At 42.0% G+C, this 22,702-nt stretch overlaps 3 protein-coding genes and 1 long non-coding RNA gene across 23 annotated transcripts in view; 2 read left to right on the top strand and 2 right to left on the bottom strand.

Annotated features, from left to right (window-relative positions):
- myocd (myocardin) overlaps window positions 1-3,475 on the top strand; it is a 129,841-nt gene extending 126,366 nt beyond the window's left edge. For 10 of the 12 annotated variants that reach the window (XM_069517055.1, XM_069517057.1, XM_069517056.1 and 7 more), the window contains one exon: window positions 12-3,475. In XM_069517055.1, the coding sequence (XP_069373156.1) occupies window positions 12-625 (614 nt within the window). In that variant the 3' untranslated portion in view covers window positions 626-3,475. The remainder of the gene's footprint in view (window positions 1-11) is intronic. The other 2 variants (XM_069517058.1, XM_069517063.1) reach the window with 1 other exon arrangement.
- map2k4b (mitogen-activated protein kinase kinase 4b) lies at window positions 3,473-18,219 on the bottom strand. Of its 9 annotated transcripts, XM_069517074.1 has the most exons (14): window positions 18,019-18,215; window positions 17,297-17,386; window positions 15,529-15,564; window positions 13,259-13,291; window positions 11,984-12,086; window positions 11,649-11,823; window positions 10,937-11,056; window positions 10,654-10,773; window positions 10,501-10,552; window positions 10,171-10,298; window positions 9,488-9,565; window positions 9,250-9,398; window positions 8,500-8,545; window positions 3,473-7,985 (listed from the first exon to the last, which is right to left on the bottom strand). In XM_069517074.1, exons 1-14 carry the CDS (start codon window positions 18,113-18,115, stop codon window positions 7,872-7,874), a joined length of 1,341 nt encoding a protein of 446 aa, XP_069373175.1. In that variant the 5' UTR covers window positions 18,116-18,215; the 3' UTR covers window positions 3,473-7,871. The 9 variants fall into 9 exon arrangements, with proteins under 9 accessions (XP_069373175.1, XP_069373168.1, XP_069373167.1 ...); XM_069517067.1 differs by lacking the exon at window positions 15,529-15,564 and having other exon boundaries at window positions 18,019-18,211; XM_069517066.1 differs by lacking the exon at window positions 13,259-13,291 and having other exon boundaries at window positions 18,019-18,210.
- Window positions 15,299-20,648, top strand: LOC138405988 (uncharacterized). Its single transcript, XR_011239660.1, has 2 exons — window positions 15,299-15,712; window positions 19,907-20,648. It is a non-coding gene; the product is annotated as an uncharacterized lncRNA (long non-coding RNA).
- adprm (ADP-ribose/CDP-alcohol diphosphatase, manganese-dependent) lies at window positions 19,323-22,596 on the bottom strand. Its single transcript, XM_020108053.2, has 3 exons — window positions 21,283-22,596; window positions 20,649-20,777; window positions 19,323-20,151 (listed from the first exon to the last, which is right to left on the bottom strand). Exons 1-3 carry the CDS (start codon window positions 21,866-21,868, stop codon window positions 19,862-19,864), a joined length of 1,005 nt encoding a protein of 334 aa, XP_019963612.2. The 5' UTR covers window positions 21,869-22,596; the 3' UTR covers window positions 19,323-19,861.
- Window positions 22,597-22,702: the final 106 nt, after the last annotated feature.

Below are 22,702 nucleotides of genomic sequence, written 5' to 3'. Positions count from 1 at the left end.
TTCTCTTAAAGAGATGCCAGCTAACGCCAGAGAAGAGAGGGAGAGGTCCTCTGTAACCAAAGTTGTGCCTCACATTACTGTGTCCCCAGGGTATCCCGGTCTCCTCATCCCAAGGTTCCACCGTCACTATGAGCACCTGTACCCCGCACAGCCCCCCTACGACCACTCGGGCAATCACATCACAGAGAGCCACTTGGAGTCTCTGCTTGGGAGTCCAATCGGCCGGGGAGGGGAAGTGGCCCTTCTTAAAATGGCTACCGAGGACGGGGTTGATGATGAAGGGAACAGAGAGGGCGATGGGTACGGCAGCCCCCACAACCACCACCGCCACCCACACCATCCCCCACAGGACAAACTCGTGGCCAGCAGAGATCAGATGGACACCCCTCTGTCACCCATCAGCAGCAAGGCGTCCACCTTCCCTGAGGTACAGGGGATGGTCAGCATGACGTTCAGCGAGACGCCGTGGGAAACGATGGAGTGGCTGGACCTGATGCCACCCAGCTCAGCCACGGCCTTCAGCGTTCCCCCACCCAGTGGCCCCAGCATCTTTAACACAGAGTTCCTGGATGTCACAGACATGAACTTGAACTCTGCCATGGACCTTCACCTGGAGCACTGGTGAAACATCACAACATCACAAGTGCTGACTAACCACAAACTAGCTTTCAGTCATCACACACAAAACACCAGCTTAAGGGTATCTGTATGGATCAGCTCTGACCATACCAAAGAACAACTGAATTCAGCAAGTGCCTGAATGTGTTTCTTGTTATACCACAGTACGATGTCACATTATTAAACGTTGACCGTTTGCCTTCATTCAAACATTGTTGGCTGAGTCAGATTGAACAGATTACATTTTGGCTTATTTCCTCCACTTCATTGAAATGAGGTTCTTCTGTAGTCATCAGACCCAGAATCCAAAGACAAGATGCTTTTTGACACAATCGATGTCTTTTTGGACGGCGATGTGCACAACTGCCAAATAAGTATCTCAGTGGACACATGAAGGATTTTTCTAGATAATGGAAGGACGTGATTACAGTGCTTTAAACCAAAACTTTATGCAATATCAGTGTTAACGCCACCTAGACTTGAAGACAATCATTGTATACTTTCTGAGTCTATGTTTGTATTACTGGAAAAATGAAAGGAATTACAAGGTGAATTGGGTTGCTTCGTACGGCCATTTTGTAAATATCATAACTATCTGTAGTGACAGAGACAAGTTGACATCTGCATATTTTGTCAGTGGTGTGGAAAAAAGTCACAAGCCACAAATCAAGTGTATTATGTAATCAATTCCTTATATGATGTAAATATGACAAAAAAAATCTCACTGTGCACCTCTAGCTTAATACACATTTGTCACAATTTGCTTGAACATAGAATGTGTGTAGAAGTGTTTGTGATTCCTTTGAAGGTCCTATTTTTATACGTTTCTTTTCACTATTTGGCCTATTTATCCACAGGGACAACATTATGAAGAGAAATTCATGTCTTTGAAAAACTTTGGTCTTATCGCTAGAATCGGCAGACAAACTGTGCCTTATTTCCAACAGCTTTTTATTACTACCACTTTTATACCAATTTCCCCCTTTACAATTTTTTAATGCCATGACAGCTATTGACTGATATTGTTAAAGAAAGCTCCAACAAAAAAGTCAGTTTTATTTTAGCTGCAAAATCTGACGAATGTTAACGAAAATACAACTTCATCTCTATTTTAAAGTACTTTTATTTTTGTCCTTAAACAAATTCACCCTTTCCATCCCCAGACCAATCACATTTATTTATTTTGTGTTTTTATATTTATACTTTAACCTGTATTTATACTGTCATTCCTTTCTAATAGATTGGGGCTCTTTAGTATTTACCGGAAAACTCCAGTGCTACCACTCCGACTACGGACATTTCTTCGTAAATCTCTTAAAAATGTGATGCAAAGTGAAGGAACCACTTTGAGAAGCCATGCTTTCTTAAAAACACTTTTCCTTAAAGAATCATGTAAAGTGGAAATGCCCATTATTAGCACTTGTGAATAGGAAAATGTAATATATTCAGACCTTGACTGTGAATACTGCATATAAACACAGCACGAACATGTACCAGGGGCCAGCCTAGACACACATTAGTCATTCAAACCACCCTTTAAAGTTATGTTTCGGTCAGTAAGTGTTCAGTCTTTCAGACATGTTAAAGCTTGAAGGAATAGTTTTATTATTAGATTAGATGAGATTATTGATACCACTGTCATGTCTGCTAAAAATAAGTCTAAAGCTAGCAGCCTGTTAGCTTAGCTTCCACAAAGACTGGAAACAGGGGAGTAACTTGGCTCTTTCCAAAAGTAACAATATCCGCCGTTCATCTTACTTAAAGGTTCAGTGTGTAAGATTTAGGTGAAAGGGATCTATTGGCAGAAACTGAATATAAATTAATCCTAGTAATGTTTTCACCTGTGCTTCATCTAAATTGTACAAATTGTAGTTTTCTTTACCCAAGAATGAGACCTTTATATTTAAATACTTAATTTTTACATCTGGAGCGGGTCCTCTCTACGGAGGCTGCCATGTTTTTTTTACAGTAGTCCAAACTGGACAAACTAAAAACCTTTTGAGTTTTTATGACAAGTGAAGCTGCCACAGTTTATTTTTCATGTTTGGAGGAGGAGGGGGAGGTGACGGGTGTTCAGCTGCAACATGCAACTTCAACACTAGATATCACCAAATTCTACACACTGAACCTTTAATGATCTTCATCCGCTGTCAGATGCCATAATAATCCTTTTCACAAGATTAGGTCATTTTTATCTTATCCACCTCCAGCATCTTTGAATTAATTTTAGTGGAGGTACATATTATTGGATTTGGTTGCAAACGAGAGCCTGATTTGCTGTTTCTCCCTTATTCCAGTCTGTATGCTAAACTAAACTGACCGTCTTCTAGCTGTAGCTCCATATTTACAGGACCTGCTGTGAGCCTGGCATCAGTCTTCTCATCTAATCTCTGCAAAGAAACGTGATCATTTCTCAAAATGTCACGATTCAAGTGCACTGGCCAATACATTTCTTGCATTTAGTTTTGTCCTCTGCAAACATCTGTCTCACTTTGTGTTCAGTTTTGACCAATTATTGCTTTGTTTCTGTTACTTATTAAGTGTTGCACTTATGAAATTGGTTCTATGGTTACATGTAGGCTTATTAATGCCCACCTTGAATATAAGACAAAGCTGATACTCTTTACTTTCTCTTCTCTGTTGTAAGAATATCCACTGGCCTATTTTTTGTAAATTTTATCTGGGTTCATTTCACAATAAGTTTCCCTTATAAAGAAAATAATAAAAAAAAACACATCTGACAGAAGCTTCCATGTTGCTTGGCCACTGATTTGCTTTACTATTGTAAAAAACAGTATTTGCCTGCATCTCTGTATACTACAGAAAGAAAAGCAATAAACTTATCACAGCAAAATAATTTCCGCAGTTTTTTTATTCATGTCACAAGAAGCACACAATACAGTTTTTTTAATCTTTTCCATGGGAACTTTATTTGTAACCCTCAATAAAGATACAATATCATATCCATTGCCCTTAATATTATCTTATAATCTAATATGAACATTCTAGTTAATTGCAATTTATACAACGTGTACCCTGGAGATTCAGATTCACCAGTTGCAAGTTAGCGTCCTGGAAACTTCCCGTGAGAGAAAAACGGATCTGGAGACGGTTTGCATTAAAACAGTTGTGTCAAATGAGACTGTGGGTTTTTTCTCAGGGGTTTGCATCACTTCGCATAACAGATAGAAATGGAGAGACCCGAGCAGACAGAATTCTGTTGAACTACAGAGAGAATCATGTCTGGCCGATAAAGCGTCTCCACCATCTTGGTTTTAAAGTCTCATCCTCCTGAGAAAGCAACACACGTTTATTTTTAGTCGAGTGACCCCAACACACCCAGTGTTTGGACAGTAATGATACTTTTCTATGGGGTTTTCCTCTCTTTATTCAGTGTGGTCTTCAGTTTGGGAGAAGGGCTAATTGTTTTAAAGTTCCGATTTTGTAATGCTTTCACTCAACCTTGCACTTGCACTCAAATTTGCCCTGCTTGTGTTCAAACTGCGTTCTTGCCCTCAGATATTTTGTTGCTCGGACAGATTTCCTGTGCTCCAGCTTCAGCTCTTATATTATATTATAGTTTGTGCAACAGGCCAGGTGAGGTGTTGACTAATTGAATTGTCCCGCCCTCATTGCAGGTGCATTAGCTTCACTTCTTAAAGAGCCCTGAGCAGGAGTGCATGAACCAGTTTAAGTAACTGCCTATTCGGGAAATCTAAGCACATGCAGGGGCTATTTGAGTGAGAGCGCAGGGTTTTGAGTGAAAGCATTACAAAATCTGAACGTAAGGTCCTGATTTCAAACAGAGATGACACTCTTTAATATAGTTGGGTGAACACTCATATTTTCCAATATGGCTGACAACTGTAGAGACCTATCAATTAATATTTTACGGGAGACTCCACTGATTTTACACATAAAGCAAAGTTTTATTTCTGCCTGCTGAAAAGAAAAGGAAATAACCCTGATGACTTCTACACTCCTTTGTATTCAGGCCGTACAAAGGAGCGTTTTAGCAGATTGTCTCAGGCTCCTTTTTATTCTCTCTGTGCAAGACTCCCAACTTTATTTAAATACAATATTAAAATCACTGGAGTGTCCCTTTAGGTATGACACTTCTTTTAATGTAGTGAGACTTAATGTAAACAAGCCTATAATGAAGAGAAATACCAAAAATGCAATAAAAGCATGACCAACACCGATCAGGTTTGAAATTCATTTTTCCACATTAAACCAAAAGAGTAACAGTAACAATATTTCAACAGACTCATGACATATCATCCAACTGATCCTGAGTCATGACACACAGTCAACCATTGACTTAAGTTACTGTACACTCTTGACTTATTATCATACAGGCTGTATCACATTAAATGTACATTATTAGTATTTGCAAGATTAAAGGATAAGGCTGGTTGTATTCAAAGTTATATCCATGGGATTTGTTCATAATAAAGAAAATGTAAATCATTTATTACAAGTCTCTACAGCGTCCCATTGTGAAGGATTATCATCCATACAGACCCTGCAGGTAGACGTGAGTGAGGGAATAACAGAGGGTGGATCGCCTTATTCTGAAATTTGCAGCTTCTCTTTGAGCTACAGCCCAGTTGGTACACTTTAGTATTTAAGCACCAGAGGAAGACAGGTGATGGTGTTTTTAGATTATGGAGATGCTTCCCATGTATTACTCATGGTGAATCATCAGTGCAAGCCAGAGAGACATGCCGAGTCATGGTGGAACATGCTGAGTTCATGGTGACCTTTCGGGTCAAAGAGCAGCAACTATCCAGGGAGCTGCCGTTCTCTCCTGGAAGTTGTGTGGTAGGTGGACATTTTGTCATTTAGCAGCATTTTCTCAACAGGAAACCTCTTCTACAAGTGTAGTTACTGCTGTTTGCCTTTTGCACGGCAGCGCGGTGGATCTGTGATCAGTGTGGATGAGCAGTTTAACTGTACAGTGCTATGACAGGCTACTGAGGAGCGTTAAGGCTCATTCTCAAACTGTAGCACGCCGGACGCGCTTTCTCTCTGCACCCAGCAGCCGAATCACCTCACTGTTTGATCTGACCATCTCTGCGTTCAGGAAATGAGCCTCAGTTGTCGAGCAGAACCTGCCAGGAACAGCAGATTAGATGCACTATATGCATACACATTTACACTGAGGGACATCGTGTCCTAAAGTAACTTGACATCAGGCAAAGTAGCATCGGCTTAGCTCCAGTTTGTGTCTCTCATCTATTATGCTAATTATTGCATTTGAGAAATTTGTATCTTTTTTTTCAGCAAGACAAAGTGCTGATTAAAGGTCATTTAACAACACTCATGCAGGTTTTAATGGTATTTTCAGATTATTTAAAACAAATTAAAATAAATTAAGATGCAACTCCATTCCTATTGCCACACAAATATTCTATGGTTTCTTGTGCCGCATCAAACTGTCAAAAATATTCAAATAGGGTTCAAATTCCAATAACTAAATGATCCAGTTCCTCTTTAGCAAAGAAACCAGATTTAGAAACCTCTGATGATGAATGTCTTCAGCTTTTATTCTTCACAAGTAATTTCTTTTTGGAAAAGCATTAAGGAAGGCAGCCTCTCATATTTAGCTACCACTGACTTTTACTGTTACTTGTGACAGTTAAGACGACAAATACTCGCAGATTATTATCAGCCAACAAGGACTTTTACAGTTCAACAACACCAACAGGGTGGTGACTTTTTCTATAGAGATGATCTATCCAGTCTCAGCACATTGCTTACAAAGAGCGTCTATCAGTTAAACCTTCATGCAGCCACATTAGCAGTAGAAAATAGATGTTTAAATATTAAGCAGGCTACATCTGTTAGTTCAATTTACCTTCAATCAACCTAGGGCTGGTAATCAAAAGCCAGCAAGAGCAGACGACAGATTGAAAATAATGCAACCGATACATCCCACTCCGTCCCATCAGCCTTCTCATCAAATCTACACATCCAACACACGTGAACGTGCAGTGCCTGACAACTGCCGGAAGACGACTGCTCAGTGACTCGCTCGCTAACTCCTGGCTATCGTCTCTGTTTCAGCTGTGTGTGTCTCTCCGGCTGAAGCTTCTGGTTAGTGACAGACAGATACGCCAGTGAATCATTTCATTCGGTCCGAATGGGGACGTAATCGGGACATGGAGAGGATTTCAGCAAATGAGATAATAAGTGTTTCAGAAACAAATGACCATCTCTACCTTTTAATACATGTAATTCAAATTTCATATCCTCTGCTGCTGAGGGTTTTCAGGTTGCAGCCATTGGTGTTGAACGTTATTTGGCTGCCACTCAAGACTGTGGTGCACCATAGTTTTTTGGGAGTCACAACTTGATTAACGGGTTAAAGTTGCGTGTTGTTCAATGACCTAACAGGGTTCGTGACAGCCCGCCACAAGATGATTTTTCATAAAAGCAGATGCTTAGCTCTCTGATGCCACTGTAATGACAACATATGAGAGGGACCCGCTGGAGTAAGCAGTGGATGTGAGAGACGTATGTTGTCCCGATGCAGACAAACTCTCACAGATTGCATATTGAACAAAGAAAAAAAAAAAAGTAAAGCCACGCCACCGTATATCCATGAGCTTTCAGAGACAAACACTTACACGCACTCATTCGTTTACCACGAGCGCAGGTGCCGACAACAAACTGCGTGAGAAGTGTGTGTTTTGACAGGAGGTCTATTTAGCATACATCTGTACATGTCAACAACTCAGAGGTGAACACACATATGCATACATACAGTCCCCAATGTACAATCCAACAGGCGGCTAATTTTGTTCATACGTCGTGAGTGTCACTGTTAAACATTTTTATTTGGTAAATTCTGTATTTGTGTAAAAGTTCAAGTGTGTGTGTGTACATAAACATATAAATATATATATATATTCATACATACACACACACACACACACCATTTATGTATACTCTACTCCTTTTTCATCACGTAAAGATGTGCTGCATTTCACTAAGACAATGTTATGTAAATTTTTTCTGGCTGAAGATGTGTGATGACGCTTCAGCTTTCACTGACACTAAAGGAGGTGATGGGAGGTGGAAGTGTTCGCTTAACAATATTCATCTTATTGCACCGGGCAATTTGGACTTAGTTCCTGTTGCTCTTTGGAACGTGTGGATAAAACAGGCAGAGCTCCTGCGTAACTCTGAGGGCAAAGATGTCGAGCATCACAAAGCTTAGTGCCCCGCCCCGCCCCATCCTAACACAGTCAGTCCACGTACATAGGAGAGATGGGAGAGGTGGGGATCTGATCCAGGATGCGACACACGTAACTGGCGACGTCCACGAAACGCTCTTCATACATCAGAATGAAGGAGTGTTTCTGAGGGGAAGGATACACACAGCGTTAAGACTGGTTCCTGTAACCACACTTTTTGCCACTTGAGGGCAGCAGAGGAGGCTGAAAATAAAACCCTGACAAGTTTCCCCCTTCTGAAAGTCATCATGGTAGATGTGTTAGTGAACCATTCACACATCTATGTTACTCTGAGACTGCTGAATGATCATTCTATGAGGCTGCATCACTATGAGCTACGAATTTCACATTAAACAGTTGATTGTTTACATGAAGATTTTTAGTTAGCGTAGCTTTAAATGTTCTGAAGACACATTTATCAGGGGTTTCATTGTGTGTAGGAATTAAGAAATTTCATTCTTAGACAACTACCGACTATTCATCCACCAAATTCTCCATAAGTATTAGTATATACATGTAAATAGATTAAACATTTGACTAGTAAGTATAAAATTAAATGCCCATAACAAGAAGAGTTGTGTGCGTTTGGACTTATTTTGGGAAATGTGGGTTGAAACTAAACCAAACTGCTAGAACTCACCAGAAGCTCCTTGTACTTTGGCCTTTTTGATTCATCCTTTGTAAGGCTGGAAAGAAAGAGTAAAAACATTAGACATGGTCAGCACAGGGGTAAAAGCATTCAGCAGCAGACCACACTGCTTCCATGACTTAAATCCTCGAAAAATGTCCGTACAGTAAATCCATGGTGAAACTGTAAAAATGAGTCCAGTCCATGTGCAAAAAACAGTCATTGTATCGTATCGTGTGTTACAGGTTACGCTCATTAAGTTGTTACAGTCCAGACAGACCTCATAATGTCAGCTGCAGATGTGTGCATACCCGCAGGTGGCATGCACACGCTACAGCCAGAGATTGAATTGATTCTGAGGGAAACGCTGCAAAGCAAGTGAAAAATAAAATCCTGGATCTGCCCATTTATTTGGATTTGCTCCAACATTTAACAGATTCTTCTTTGGGTCATGTCCAACCCCTCTACAATATTGTATGGAAACTGGTTCAGTAGATTTTGTGTAATCTCGCAGTTGAAAACATAACCTCCTTGGCGGAGGTAATGAAAACTGGGAGGTGTGGCTTGATAGCTGAGCGCTAAGTGGATCTTATTACATTTTTATTTTCATGTTGTCGTTTCTAAAACACTGTTATTTACTCATGAAGAATGTTTAATTGTGTATATATACACACTGTATACATTTTTTGCCAACACACACACACACACACACACACACATTATACTTGTTTGTATGTGACTGAGTGTAATAATAATTCTTACCATAGGTTAACGAAGTTGGTGAACTTGGGCGAGAACTGTCTCTCCTCTGAGTTGCTGAGTTGAGGAGGTTCTCCTTTCACCACTTGTGTCAGCTGATCAAAAACACTATTCCACTTGGGATAAGGAAACCTTCCTGTGGCCAACTCATACTGAGGACAAACACAAACCAGGCGCTTTGAGCAGACTGACAGACTTAACAAACATAAGTTACGCTTCATGATAAAACAAGGTGTCTCACCAGGGTGATTCCCAAGCTCCACACATCAGAGCGGACATCGTAGCCTTGTCTGGAAGCACTGGGGTCTATCCTCTCAGGCTGAAAACACAAACAAGAGAAAGACTAAGGTACTGAGATACTGCACTGACCCCTACTGGACAGTTGTTCATTTGCAACTTGCAAAGATCCACATTATTGGTATATTAACTTGAAGCTAGTCCTAGTCCATAACTGTCAGTTATTAACTATAAATGTGTAGACAACATCAAACAACGCATGTGTTTTAACTTAACACATCAGTTTGAACACAGGTGCATCATCTTCACTGTCATTTTGACTTAAATTTAAAACCACAACAGCTGAAACAAGAAATTTCAAAGATTATCAAGAGATTCTCTCCAACACAGATAAATCCTGCTCCTGGTGCGTCCAGACTTCCCACAATGGATCAGTGTGTCAGTGATGTAAAAATACACGTGCTACTGAGAGAAGTTGCTGAGGGATCATCAAACTGGATTCTACTTCTGCAGCATTTGATGTCAAGTGCAAAAAAACATTTCTATGTTGCACAGATGGGTAAAATATGAGGTGAAAAACTGATTACATGAGAAGAGAAACACAACAGATGCAGATGAACAAAAGAAACTGAATGTGAGGATTCAAATGAACCTGAGCTCAACCAGTCATTAGCGCTGATGACTCACCGCCATGTACGGCCTGCAGCCTGCATCTCTGGTCTTGGCTATGGAGTCGACCAGCTGACCACTGATGCCAAAATCACACAGCTTGATGTTACCCTTTCGGTCCATAAGAATGTTGGAAGGTTTGATGTCTGCAATGACACAAAATACAAAGTTGTATCTTGTGAAATGAGGGAATATGAGTCTGTTTCAAAACATTTATATATGTTTTCATAAAAAAAGCATTTTAATTTGACATCTTCCTGTAACACTAAAATACTGTTCACACTCAGACTAATATTCTATGGTTGACAGACACAATATATATATATAGATACAGACTTTAAAACTTACCTCTGTGAATTATTTTCAAGTTTTCTTTTAAGTGGTTCAGTGCTTTAACGGTCTGTGGAAGACAAAATCAAAACACGTCTGGTCATTTCTTTTAATGATTATAAAATGGTGTGAAGTTTAAATCAGAGAGGAAAAAGTGAATCATCCACTTACCGCTAATGTTATTTTGCCTAATATTTCCTCTGGAATGACGTCATCTAATGCACAATAAACATATTTGTAGAATTTGTCTAATGAGGTAGCCATAAGTTCCATACAAATCCAACAGTCCCCCTGAAACACAGAGCAAAAGGTTAGTTTCCATCAAAACTCTTTTTGCAAAAAGGCACAGGGAGTGGCCGCAGACACTTATTGACGACTCACTGAGAATCATTGAGTTATAATGCAATGTAAACACAGACAGTTTAGGAGTCCAGACAGGAAGTGTGTGGCAGACCTCTCTGAAAAGAGCTCCGTAGAACTGAACGATGTAGGGACAGTCACTACTCCTCATCACCACGTCGAGATCCATCAGCAGCTGCTTCTGCTCCTTCTCATCCACAGTGGAGCGAATCCTCTGAGGGACGAACGACACAAACGCGTGTTTTCAGTCGACACCTTTCCACAGCATCCACAACACAACCATTCAGCTTCCCATTGATGGGCTCACACAATCTGATTTTCTTTGCTATGGATAATTAAGAGCTATCGCTAATGATTGTATCCATTACTGATCATTGGTAGATGTGTGTACTTTAGTTAGGGTAAGGGTGTGGGAGATGCATTAGGCCCATCAGTGTCCTCACATACATGGAAGTATGTGCATGTGTGTGTGTGTTCCCTCTTCAGTTAAGTAATCATCATCAGGCTGATGTCAGTGGGATGATTTTGAACTTTTGGGGATTTTCATCCTATATGGAAACTGACAAAGATTGATTTGATTCTACAGACATTTTAAATGATAAAGATTGTATCATTTTCTTTTCAAAGCTGCACTTCCTTCCACTTGTTTCCCTTGAACACAAACATTGCAGAAATTCTTTATTTTGGATGAATGAAATTCTGCCCAGTTGTATTTTAGTTTTTTTCAGATTCTGTATTCTGACGTGATAAATTGTTATGCACGAGGTAGATTCAGGTGGGTCTATTAGAACCAATCAGCCTATCACCTTGACAGCCATGATCTGGCCTGTGGGTTTGTGGACCATGTTGTTGACGGAGCCGTACGCTCCGCGGCCAATCTCCCCGAGGTCTCTCAGATCCTCCGCTGTGAAGTCACAATGCTGCTCAGGGGAGATCTTCAGCTTCCCCGACGATTCGATACTGTGTGTCCGCAGACGCTCTCTGGAGGGAGAGAGAGAAGGAAAAATGAACAAACAAATAAATAAACAAAGACGAAAACACTGTCTTGTTCCTGGGACCAGCTGAAATACCGGACACGGGTCTAGATGAAAAAACAACAACAAACTGAGTTGTCTGGACATCCCGTCCTGTCTGTACTCACATGTGAGGGTTTTGGAAAGACGGGGGCGTTGGATGGAGCGGGAGCCTGGAGGTTGGTTTCACTGGCGGGTTGGCGAAGTTCAGCTTGAGCGCTTTACGTTTACCTGGCGGGACAGAGAGAGAGAGACAGATGCAGATCCCCACCACATGCACGCTGCACTGTGGCTTCAACCAGCTGATGCACGCAGGGGACACACACACACACAGTAGAGTGTGATAAAATGCTTGTCTCATCTCAGTCAAATCTGACTATACACACTTGAGATAAGCCTTTGCTGAAAATGTGCAAAATGCAGCATTAAGGAATTTAATCCACAAAATGTACCAGCACATTATTGTGCTTTGTGCAGTTACATCTTCACAATAGGTCAGGAGGGGATAGTGTAACCTTTGTGGCATCAATGTGGTTTAAAGGTTCAGTGTTTAGTGCCGTTCTCATACAGAGACTGACCTCTGGGTTATCTCAAGCTCTTCTCAATGTCAGAAGAAGCACAAAATGCATTTCGATCACAAGCCAAGTGCCCACATGTAACAAGGGTTTCCATTACCAACACTGCATCAGGTCTTTTAGCTGAATGTGGTACAAATAATATATGCATTCTAATTATTTGTATTGCCGAAAAGAGCCACAGTGCAGGTTCTTGATATTGGGAACCCCGGTCAAAATCATTTCCAATGCAAATTAAAACCTGAACAATTCCCTCGAGAAATCAAAGTGACCCAACACTTAAGACAGCACTTTAATACTGATTCAAATGAAATTAAGCTCAGATAAGTAGATGTTAGAGCGTTCTGTGTGTCACCTTTAAAACTGCTAACTTGTATTAGCTTCTTTGCAAAGTGCTGCGTTCAAGTGTTGAGTTTTCTTTGCCGTGCCCTGTTCAAACAGCTCTCGAGTGCAAACAGATCCCTTTAACCTTTAAGCCCCGGTGCCCGATGAATGTTTGTGGGCTGTTTAACTGAATTCGTGACAGTTCATAGCAGTGGAACAGTGGACAGACTCCCCAACTACCAGAGCACCACACAGGCTGCTTCAATAGTCTACTGTGGTTTCATTTCGCCTGCTCCGTACGATTACATGAGAGCGTGATGAAGATCGTGGAGGTGAATAACAAAGCCGATGGGTGTTTAACCAGCAGCGTGCCTGCTCATCAGACTGGACAGAAACAGGACTTGGCTGAAGGGCAGTGAGGGAATAGAAACCACTTTAGACTACTGAGGTGTACCCACATATCGTAAGAGGTCGGTGTGCTTTGTGTGCGAGTCTATTGCTTACTTTGGGAAACTCCAGACAGGCTTATCTGAAACCCTGAAGTAAAGAAAACACATTTTACTACATGTCCTTAGGGCCTGTTTCTATGTGCTAGTAGTGGGTCATTCTTAGCAAGTGCCATCCCATCATGAGTCAAAAGCTGGAAGTGGAATACAGGGCAGGTTACTGTGAATGTGCTTTAGCTGGTGGTGGAAGAATCACCATTATAATTAGAATGGTGGGTCTGGGTCAGTGCACTGCCACAGTGTGTGTGTGTGTGTGAGTGTGGGGGTGTGAGAAACCAGTTTTATTAGGTTTAGTCAATCTTAGCCCGACTGCAGAATGTATTAAAATGATTTTGTTCTCTCTCTCTTTACTGTTACCCCCCCCCATCCCTCCCTCCCCCTGCAGTTGTCACTTCAGTACAGCAAAGGAAAGAAAAACGAGTGTGATCAAGAATGAGATACTGTGATCAAGAAGAAATCCCTTGTGGTGTGCCAGTCTTGTTTTAGTGATTTAAGCCATTTTCCTGAGAGGTTATGTTGCCGCTCTACTCTTTAAAGAGCCACGTTCCACTGGCAGACAACAGCTGTATCCCAGTTCAGGGGCTGCATCCTTGGGAGGATGCGGTCTACCCGCTTCCTCCATTGGCAGCGTAGACCACGAAGGCCGAACCGAAGTGAGACGATCTGGTCCACAGAGGATTTCCGTGATCAGGGCCACCAACGTCTGTTAAAAACCTACGTGAATGCAAACTCAAATCAGAAACACTTGGAAAGTTGGTGAATATTTGGTACCCATGTTTCCTTTGCTGATTAATATAATTTGACAATCGGCTTTAAACAGTAGCTTCTAATGTCACTTGCACACTGCATGTACATCTTTTGCAAGCACCTAGCGGCGTACTTTACAATGCAGATGTTTTGATGATTAACAGGCACCTGTTCAATTATTTATATCCCTGTTACAACTGATACTTCAAATTTTGTTTCAGTTTTAACTTCTAACTCGTGGTTTCGTATACAAGTCGTTTCCTTGGAAAGTGGCCGCCCTGTAGTGAAACTAGACCAGAACAAACAGAGAGAAAAGTTGTCTGTGTTTTTCTGAGACAAACCACAAAATGGCCATTTTAGTTTCAGGATATCCGTGAGATATGTGGCTTGTAAACTAAAATGGGTCCAACATTTACCTCTGTGTCTATGGGGAAAAAAATCATAAGCTGCTTTCAGACATGCACCGATCTCCAGAGATCCTCCGGACAGAGGGGCTGTATGTGTGAAAGCAAATGTCGGACTGAGAGCCTCCAGACTTCCTGCAGAGTTTCTCCAGCCAATCCCCTGGTAAAAACACAGCAGCACGTCCGCTGCGAGGATTCACCGCGAGCGTGTGGGCGTGTTGATGATATTTCTATCGCGAGCAAGATGCAAAAACAATACAATAATCTGAGGATGAAAAAGCGGTGCCACACATGTAGAAGACACTGACGGAGATATCAAGAGAACTTCTGGTGATAAGGACCGTTACCGGTGTCAATGTGCTGTAAACAAAAACACATGATCTCCGCAGCAGAACTTATATGTCCTGCCTCTACCTGCTGCGCCGCCCCTCACCTGAACGCCCTGGAGATTTCTGTGTTGTTGTGAACGCAACGGAGCGGCGAATCGCTCAAGTTGCCTTTTCACTCCCTAATATCAGCATCGGCCCCCGAAAAATCAACATCAGTCAGGCTTTAGTAAGAACTGTCATTGGCCAGTTGGGAATGTTATGAGCCAGTGGAACAAGATTAAACTCCCATTTTTTTTACATATTGTGTACCAGTGGACCAGAGGTGGAAAATCACTATGAATGTACAGTTGGCAGCATAACAAGAGTGGCACACCATCAGGAGAGGAGTGTGTGGATAAGCACACTAGTGACAGTCTGTGTATGAGCGGCACACTGAAACAGCCACATTCTGATGTCTGTGCCGCCGAGGACGACGCTCCTGGAAACGTGGCCGCTCGGATGCAGCGCCTCATCACATGGGATCTGTCAGCTTGTGTCTACATCCGCTCATTCTAACATGGAGACTACATGGAAGACATGCATGGAGTAAGAGGGTTTAAAAAAAGTGCAGGGGTTGTTTGAAAAGGAAAAGAAACAAGGAGGAAATACAGATCAACAGAAGAGGGTGTTTAGGGAACATCTGGAGGGGGGGGGGGGTGCCTTTGCCAACATGTGTCAAACACAGTTGTAAACAAATGACCTCCAGCAGCAGACTAAGACTAAGACCTAGTAGAGTAGAGAGTGAATACCTGTTTCATTCTGACATCTCCAGCAGGTGTTGGGTTCTGTAGGGTTTAGATAAGACATTTGATACTACACCTCTGCCACACACATCTGGACACAACAACTGCTCGGCTGCTAATGAGCTAAAACAATCAATCAATCAACACATCCATTATCGGACGCGACCCAGCCTGACGCGTTGGTTTCCAGGTAAATATCACAGGGTCTGACCCGCTGTGGCGACAATATGTGTTCGGACACGAGCGATTATAAGTGCTAATTGCTAATGCTAGTAACAAACATTAATTGAACCTGTTCACAAACTAGCTACAGCTAAGATCCACAGATGCTACTGGACGCTTGTTTTTTTTATGACTGGGAAGTGGATTTCGTTTGGCCGCGGTCAGGCTTGGCTTTCCGTCCGATAATGGATTTAGAGTGTGTATTCGGGAGACTAGGTTGCATCACACGACATTCTGGCTTAGCTTAGCTTGCAGTGTAACAGGTTTCTATCACGTTAGCACGGAGACAGACATGTTGTTTCCGGTCAGAGGAGCAAGAGGTAAACAGACTGGAATACTTTGACACTGAGAGAGTAAACACTGTCACACCGCCGAGGCTAACACATCTCCATACACACACTTCGATCAATATGTCTGACCTGAGCTGTGTGTGTGTCTGTGTGTGTGTCTGTGTGTGATCACTGGCCTGGCTGAGGAGGGACACACTTTAAAGACTAGGCCCTGCTGGTGCATGGAGCAGCCTGCTGTGTTAATATCGCTGAATAACAAGACATCTGATGACTTCCTGTGTTTCGTGTCGAGGCTTGGTGGTTTGGTGTGTGACTGAAACATGGCAGACTGAGAGCACAGCTCCACTTCAGGCCTTCTGGCTCCGGAGCTACACATCACTGTTAACCCGCTGTAGCTTCAGGGAGCTACTTCAAGCTAGGCGAGTTTCAGCCTTCAAAATAAAAGCGCGACTTCATACACTACACTAGTTTTGCTACACCACACAGCCACACTGTGACTCACATAAAGGAATGTGAGTTGTTCAGTACTTGACTATGATTGAAGTTTGCATATTTTAATATTCTAAAATATATGTGTAAGGATGGGGGCCACTTCTGGCCTTCTTGGCCCCATACACACCTGGTATTAACATATGGTTTTTGTGATACAATCACAAGTGGACAGCTGGATTAGCGTTAAAAAGTGGCCCCATATGCGTCTTGTGGTCGGATCTCAGGTCGGATCTTACCTCCCTGCTCTAGACAAACAAACATGTACGCCATTTCTGTTCAGGAAGACCAAGTTATGTTGTTTTTATAAGTGTGTCTGATGATGCAAGCAGGAAGTACAGAGACAAGTCATGAGAGTCTCAATGAATGCCGTCCACCTGTGACTCAAGATTTCACCGATTTAAGGAAAGAATCGCTCATTGTGTGGTGATCAGTGTTGCTATTGGCAGTGGTCACATACAAATTAAAGAAAAGACAAAAATAAATTTGATTCATAGTGAAGCTGCAGCAGGTTTACACTGTTAAAACAATTTGGAAACATGAGACTTCAAATGTGGTCTGGTGTGATTGGATTGCCATCCAATCTGAGTACTTTCACATCTGTATTTAGAGCTGTCCACTTGTGATCGGATCACAAAAACCACATGTTAATACCAGGTGTGTACGGGGTCCTTGTGGCCCGAAAACAAAATCATGAATGGTGACTGTGGCCCAAATAGCACAAAACTAACTTGAGCCATCTTTGGTTGGCATGCAGTATTGCTATGGCTTACTTGTGGCTGAGATCTGGCAAACAGGAGCAGACCACCCAAGTGCCATCATTCCATGAGGTATGTGGGCCGGACGTGGGATGTGGGCCAAATCTGGACCAAAAAATGTAGCTATCAATAGCACATTGTATCATTCTAAATAAATTAAGAAAAACAAAATTACAGAGCAGCTTCAAAAATGGCTAGCTCCACTAAAGTGTTGAGAATTATTTCATGCAAAATCTCAATTCACAGGTGTGCATATATCAATATATAACTGTATGTGTCAGTCGTAAGAAATAGTCAAATTAATCGCGCTGGTCCTTAGATTCCTTATTGCATCGGCCTACTATGTTTCTGCCATTGTCATGCAACAGACAAATCTAAGTGATATTCTAGAAATGACCTGTTTTGTTCTGTTTTAACACATCATTCCTTTTCTACTGCCAATAAAATAACTTAGATTACCAGCTACACTTCACGAGACCAGTCCACAGTCTGCAATTTGCATAAGTAGATCAGTTGACTTATAATTAAACCTTTTCACGATTCTTAAACGACCACATAGCAAGGTTAGACCTTAAGGACTACGATCTGGATCTTATCTTGAAAGTTCTGACCGGAAATACTAGTTTATGGCGTCTGTGTTCACGGGTCTGTCTCTGCCTCTGAAGCTACGAGCTACATGTCCTCTCTATCTGCGGGCTCTCCGGCGGAGACGCGGGTCGCAGGCTGTGATCGCCCACCTTGCATGCTGCTGCTCTGCGTGTGCTGGTGGAGCTGGTGCGACGTGGATCCCACCACGCGGCCGCTGGAGTTGCTGTCGGGACTGGGAGTCGCCATTGTTGTGTTGGAGTCCGGCAGCAGCTCGGGCTGCAGTGCAGAGTGAAACTTCGCCCCCTCTCTGCTCCGCACGGGACACTGCGTCACTTGAACGCAGCAGCAGCGCCACGGCCACGTCTGTGCCGCCGCGGCGGCCTTCACGGACTGTCGGAAATATAGCCATCACCCTGCGTATCATACCCCCACGTCGAATAGTTTTTAAACTGCATTATCTCAATTGCCCACTTATCTGATTGTACAAAATAGTGTACATAAAAGTAGTTCAACAATGAACTGCTTACTCTGTATTTGTACAGTGTTGCAGTGAACGATACAACTTATTATATACATGTTAGTTATTTATTTTATTTACATTTTACAGTTGTATGATCACTGTAAAATGAGTCATCGCATCATTATATTAGCTACTAAATGTCCCCTTACTAGCTTACCTAATAACAACGTAATAACAGCCCACAAGCTTAATACAAATCTGCAACTTTTAATATAATAATTTCACAAATGTAATAGCAGTTGCCTAGCACAGATGTAATTTCCTGCCAACGTCATAGCTCTTATATTTGCATGGTGTTGATACTTTTGTGGGACAGTGAAAATCTTCAGCTTCCACAAATGTAATAGAAAATGAAAAAAGGTCTTCGTCGTCAGTGTATTTTGTCTATTTACATATACACCTGCGAATGTGCTCGATTAGAATCAGCTCATTAGAAAATATCATGGGTTTGGGCAGAACGGGTCAAAGCAGCGCTCTGAAAAAGTTAAAAATAACTTGCAGAAACAATTTAGACTCTGCATTAACAAGTCCACCTTCTACCTTCTCTTCCACTGTCTGTCATTCTCTCTCTCTCAAACACGCATGCAGCTTTATCATTCCTGTTCAGTTCACAGAATTGTTTTGAGAAACGTAAATCTATCTAGTAATAGCTATTACATTTGCAGGACATTTCGTATGACATTTGTAGTAGTCGACTGCTTTTACGTTTGTAAAGCGAATTGTATTATGATGGCAGGTGCTACATTCCTCTTACAGTCTTCAATGGATGGAGTTAACACGGTTGTCTCAGAGATAGCTACAATAAGGAAAATGCCATCTACAGATATGTACAATCAATCAACTAGAATGAACTGCAAGACAATTTAATATAATTGAAACTGACAGCAATAAGGTGGTGACAGTCGGCTGAACAGGAAAGTGCAACTACTGGTATGAAGTTTTTAATTTTATTATTCATTGAACTGATTGTTTTACATTGCACACAAAACAAGTGCACTTATCTCGAGCTGATTTCATCACCTCATAACTGGGCATCAATATTTGTCAGTTAATACAATTCACTTATCAAACTTCTAACCACAATAAAAGTAGAGTGTAAGAGAGTCAGTTTAGTGCAAGAAGCAAACAATAAAAAAAACTCAGCAATTCTTAAAGAAAAATCACTTCCCTCTTAAAATATATAAATATGCATTTAATGGGTAATCCCCTAAAGCAACCATTATCTGGATACACTTCATATTATCTGAATTGCTTTTAACCAGTAGTCATAAGTTTAATAAAATATTTGAGGTACTGCAGTTGTTGATCTGTTCTGATCAGGTAAGTGGATATGACAGCATTTGTCTAGAAAACACAGCAGAGTGACTGTTTTGTGATACAGTAATTGTCCATACTTCACCACCTTGGCCTTTAAATAAAACTACAAGGGTGTAAAGTCATAAAACTTAAAGTCAAAGGCCTCTGCTGTGAGATTAAAACAGAAATACTCGATCTGCGATCCTTCCGTTCCCTTTCAGCACCATCCTGTCCTCGTACACGGAGACCGTGCCAAAGGCGTCGCTGTCAGGCGGAGTCTCAATCACCCCCTCCAACGTCAGGTGGTGCACGCCAGTATCTTTGTCTTGGCAGTATCCGCCGTCGTGGTCGTGGCCTGCCATGAAACACACCACGCTGCTGTGGGACTTTATGATGGCCAGGAGCTCATCGAAGTTCCACGCAAGGCAGATGGGATCTGTGGAGTGGGGGTGGACAGGTAGGTGACCTAAGGGAGAAAAAGTGATAGAACAATAATTGGTGGTTGCCAGGTTTCAGTCTTCATCGTCACATTGACAATTTGGTTTAAGCAAACATTAATGATTTCAGACCTGGGAGCCCATCAATAAAGTAGTGCATTGGTATTTTAAATGTGCCTGAGCATGCACTGATCACCAACTACAGGTCAGTGACAGTGTAAGAACGCCTCAAAGGTTTGATCACTTAAACAAAATTTTATTAAATCATGACAACAACAACATGCAGTAAATAATAATGTTGTGAAACACTGAAGACACATTTTAAAGTATTTTAGAGTCAGTCTATTAGAAACAGTTCATACTGACTAAATGTGGATCTGCACCTGCTAACCCCAGTGTGTCAATTGAATCTCAGTGCCTGAATAATCAACTGGTAAATTGTACTTTACATATTTCCCAACTCAAATGGAGAGATACTAGGAATAACAAATGATCAGATTTTATAAAAACGAAAGATTCCACTTACTGACAATGGTGACTCTCTCTTTCTTCTCATCAGCCGACGACAGCACATACTCTAGCCAGTCCAGCTGGTCCTTACTGAACCCACCGTTGAACATGGTAAATCTGCTCTCTAGGCCCTCTAACCCTGAAACTACATAGAAACATAAAAACATAGTGATATACACTGACAGAAAGGAAGGAGACTGCCAGATAGTAAAAGCAAGTAAATTCAGACGCTGCATACTTCCAAGGAGTTAGTCTTGAGTAGGCTGCAATGGCTAAAAGGAGAGGGTCTGGTCTATGGAGGATTTCCTATTACTAACTTTAGTGTGACCCCCTCTTGCAGTTGCTACTCTGCCCACCCAATTGATCAACTTTATCCTGTGTCATTTGAATCTGCCAATCATGTTTATTTAATTTGCCTCGTCAGAATTGCCTGGTTGGACATAAGACTGGGTATAAAAAACTATTCTCTGACTGAAATGGATCTTCATTTGAATGATCCAATATTGATTCATAAAAACGGAGGTTGATCACAAGCCAGAGTCTCCGAGTGTTCACAGTTATTGCCAAGCCCTAAATCACAGTGACCCTTTATAATTAAATTGAAGTTATACTTCATATAAGTTGAAGGGGGCTTCATCAGGGCAGTGTACCTGGGGGGCAGTTGAGGTCCTCGTTGCTGTTGTGCTGTCTGATCACATCCAGAGCTGCCCTGTACTCTTCACTGGACTCCTCTCTGCCCAGCAGGCTCACATCGTAGGCGTCCAGCACAACGAAGGTGAAGCCGGGGAACGGGCTGAATCTGTAGGCGTAGATATCGGGAGCAGCCTGATCCGCGCTCAGGCTGCCCGCAGGCTCGGTGTCAGTGCGGGGGGGACTCGTGTTGAGCCTGGAGCTCAGCAGCGCCCTCCTCCTGAAGTTATAAAACTCGTGGTTGCCCCACACATGGTGCACCTCCACGGGGCCGGGGCCGAACGCCCTCAGCACCGTGTCCAGCGCTCGGTCGGAGGCGCCGCGGCCCTTGTTGAAGCCGTCGATGATGTCCCCGAGCTGGAGGACGAACAGCGGCGCCACGGCCGCGTCCGACCAGCCCTTCTGGGCGTTCCTCAGCAGCTGGAGGCTGCTGCGGTAGTAGCGTCTCCTCGACCGGGTGAAGTTGTAGCCGTCGTCGATGTCCGCGTACTGGATGTCAGCGATCACACCGAAGGTGAACAGAGGAGGCTGTGGCTGATCGTCCATTCTCCAGCGTGTGTTTATAACAAGTGACGTCCCGCGGGGTTTACAGCATGTCCCGACTAAACAGGAAACACCGACCACAGACCAGTTCCCTGACAACCTGCAAACATGATGAAGTCCTGCCAGCTCACTGTCCTCTGTCGTCCCATCAAGCGACTGGACTCAGATCAGTGATCAGGTGGTGATCTGACAAGTACAACCCGGTACAACCCTATGGTACAACCTTATATACAGTCTATGGTACAACCATACAGTCTATGGTCCAACCATAGACCGTATATAAAGGTACAACCGCGAAGACTACAAAATAAAAGCAGCAACTTCCTGTTATAGCCTTCCAAAATAAAAGTAATATAATATATATATATAATACAATACATGCATATATCTGTAATACAAATATACAATGCCATACAAGAGTTTGTTCACTTTATTCATTCTTGCATTTCATGTACACGATATGTTTATTAGAGAAAGAATACATCATAAGAATGATAAATAAATGCAGAACTACTAATTAAATGTTAATAAATGTTGTGATTAAAACAGCTATTTCTCTATTCCTGCATTCATTTGCTCGTACGTATATCATTTTTTGTTCCTTGTGTGTTGTGGGTCCATCTGCAGATGCTGAATTAAACAAAAGAATGTCCTTTTGATGTTGGAACTAAAAGTAAGAGGAAATACATGAAACTATGAAATAGAGAAGTCAAAAAATAAAGATTTCTTATAGGTTCCATGGTGTTTGTGTTGGTTTCCAAAGAAATATTGCAGAAGTTCTGAACGTTTTTACACAAAAACTATATGGGTCTATAAGGGATTTCTCTAGGACACTGT

Source organism: Paralichthys olivaceus, chromosome 21 (assembly GCF_024713975.1).
Source record: "Paralichthys olivaceus isolate ysfri-2021 chromosome 21, ASM2471397v2, whole genome shotgun sequence".
In the NCBI taxonomy this organism is placed as follows: Eukaryota; Metazoa; Chordata; class Actinopteri; order Pleuronectiformes; family Paralichthyidae; genus Paralichthys; species Paralichthys olivaceus.
Note: the sequence above shows the minus strand (reverse complement) of the source record. Positions and strands in the feature narration are given on the sequence as shown.

Bases quoted from the DNA above. Each gene is read 5' to 3' on its own strand.
- map2k4b (XM_069517074.1), bottom strand. From the start codon at position 18,115: ATGGCGACTCCCAGTCCCGACAGCAACTCCAGCGGCCGCGTGGTGGGA. The intron at 12,087-13,258 runs GTAAGCAATAGA...CTGTCCCGCCAG, and splicing joins CCTGTCTGGAGTTTCCCAAA to GTAAACGTAAAGCGCTCAAG. The intron at 10,774-10,936 runs GTCTGCCACACA...TCTGTGTTTCAG, and splicing joins ACGGAGCTCTTTTCAGAGAG to GGGGACTGTTGGATTTGTAT.
- adprm (XM_020108053.2), bottom strand. From the start codon at position 21,868: ATGGACGATCAGCCACAGCCTCCTCTGTTCACCTTCGGTGTGATCGCT. The intron at 20,778-21,282 runs GTACACTGCCCT...GTTTCTATGTAG, and splicing joins GGACCTCAACTGCCCCCCAG to TTTCAGGGTTAGAGGGCCTA. The intron at 20,152-20,648 runs GTAAGTGGAATC...TTTCTCCCTTAG, and splicing joins AGAGAGAGTCACCATTGTCA to GTCACCTACCTGTCCACCCC.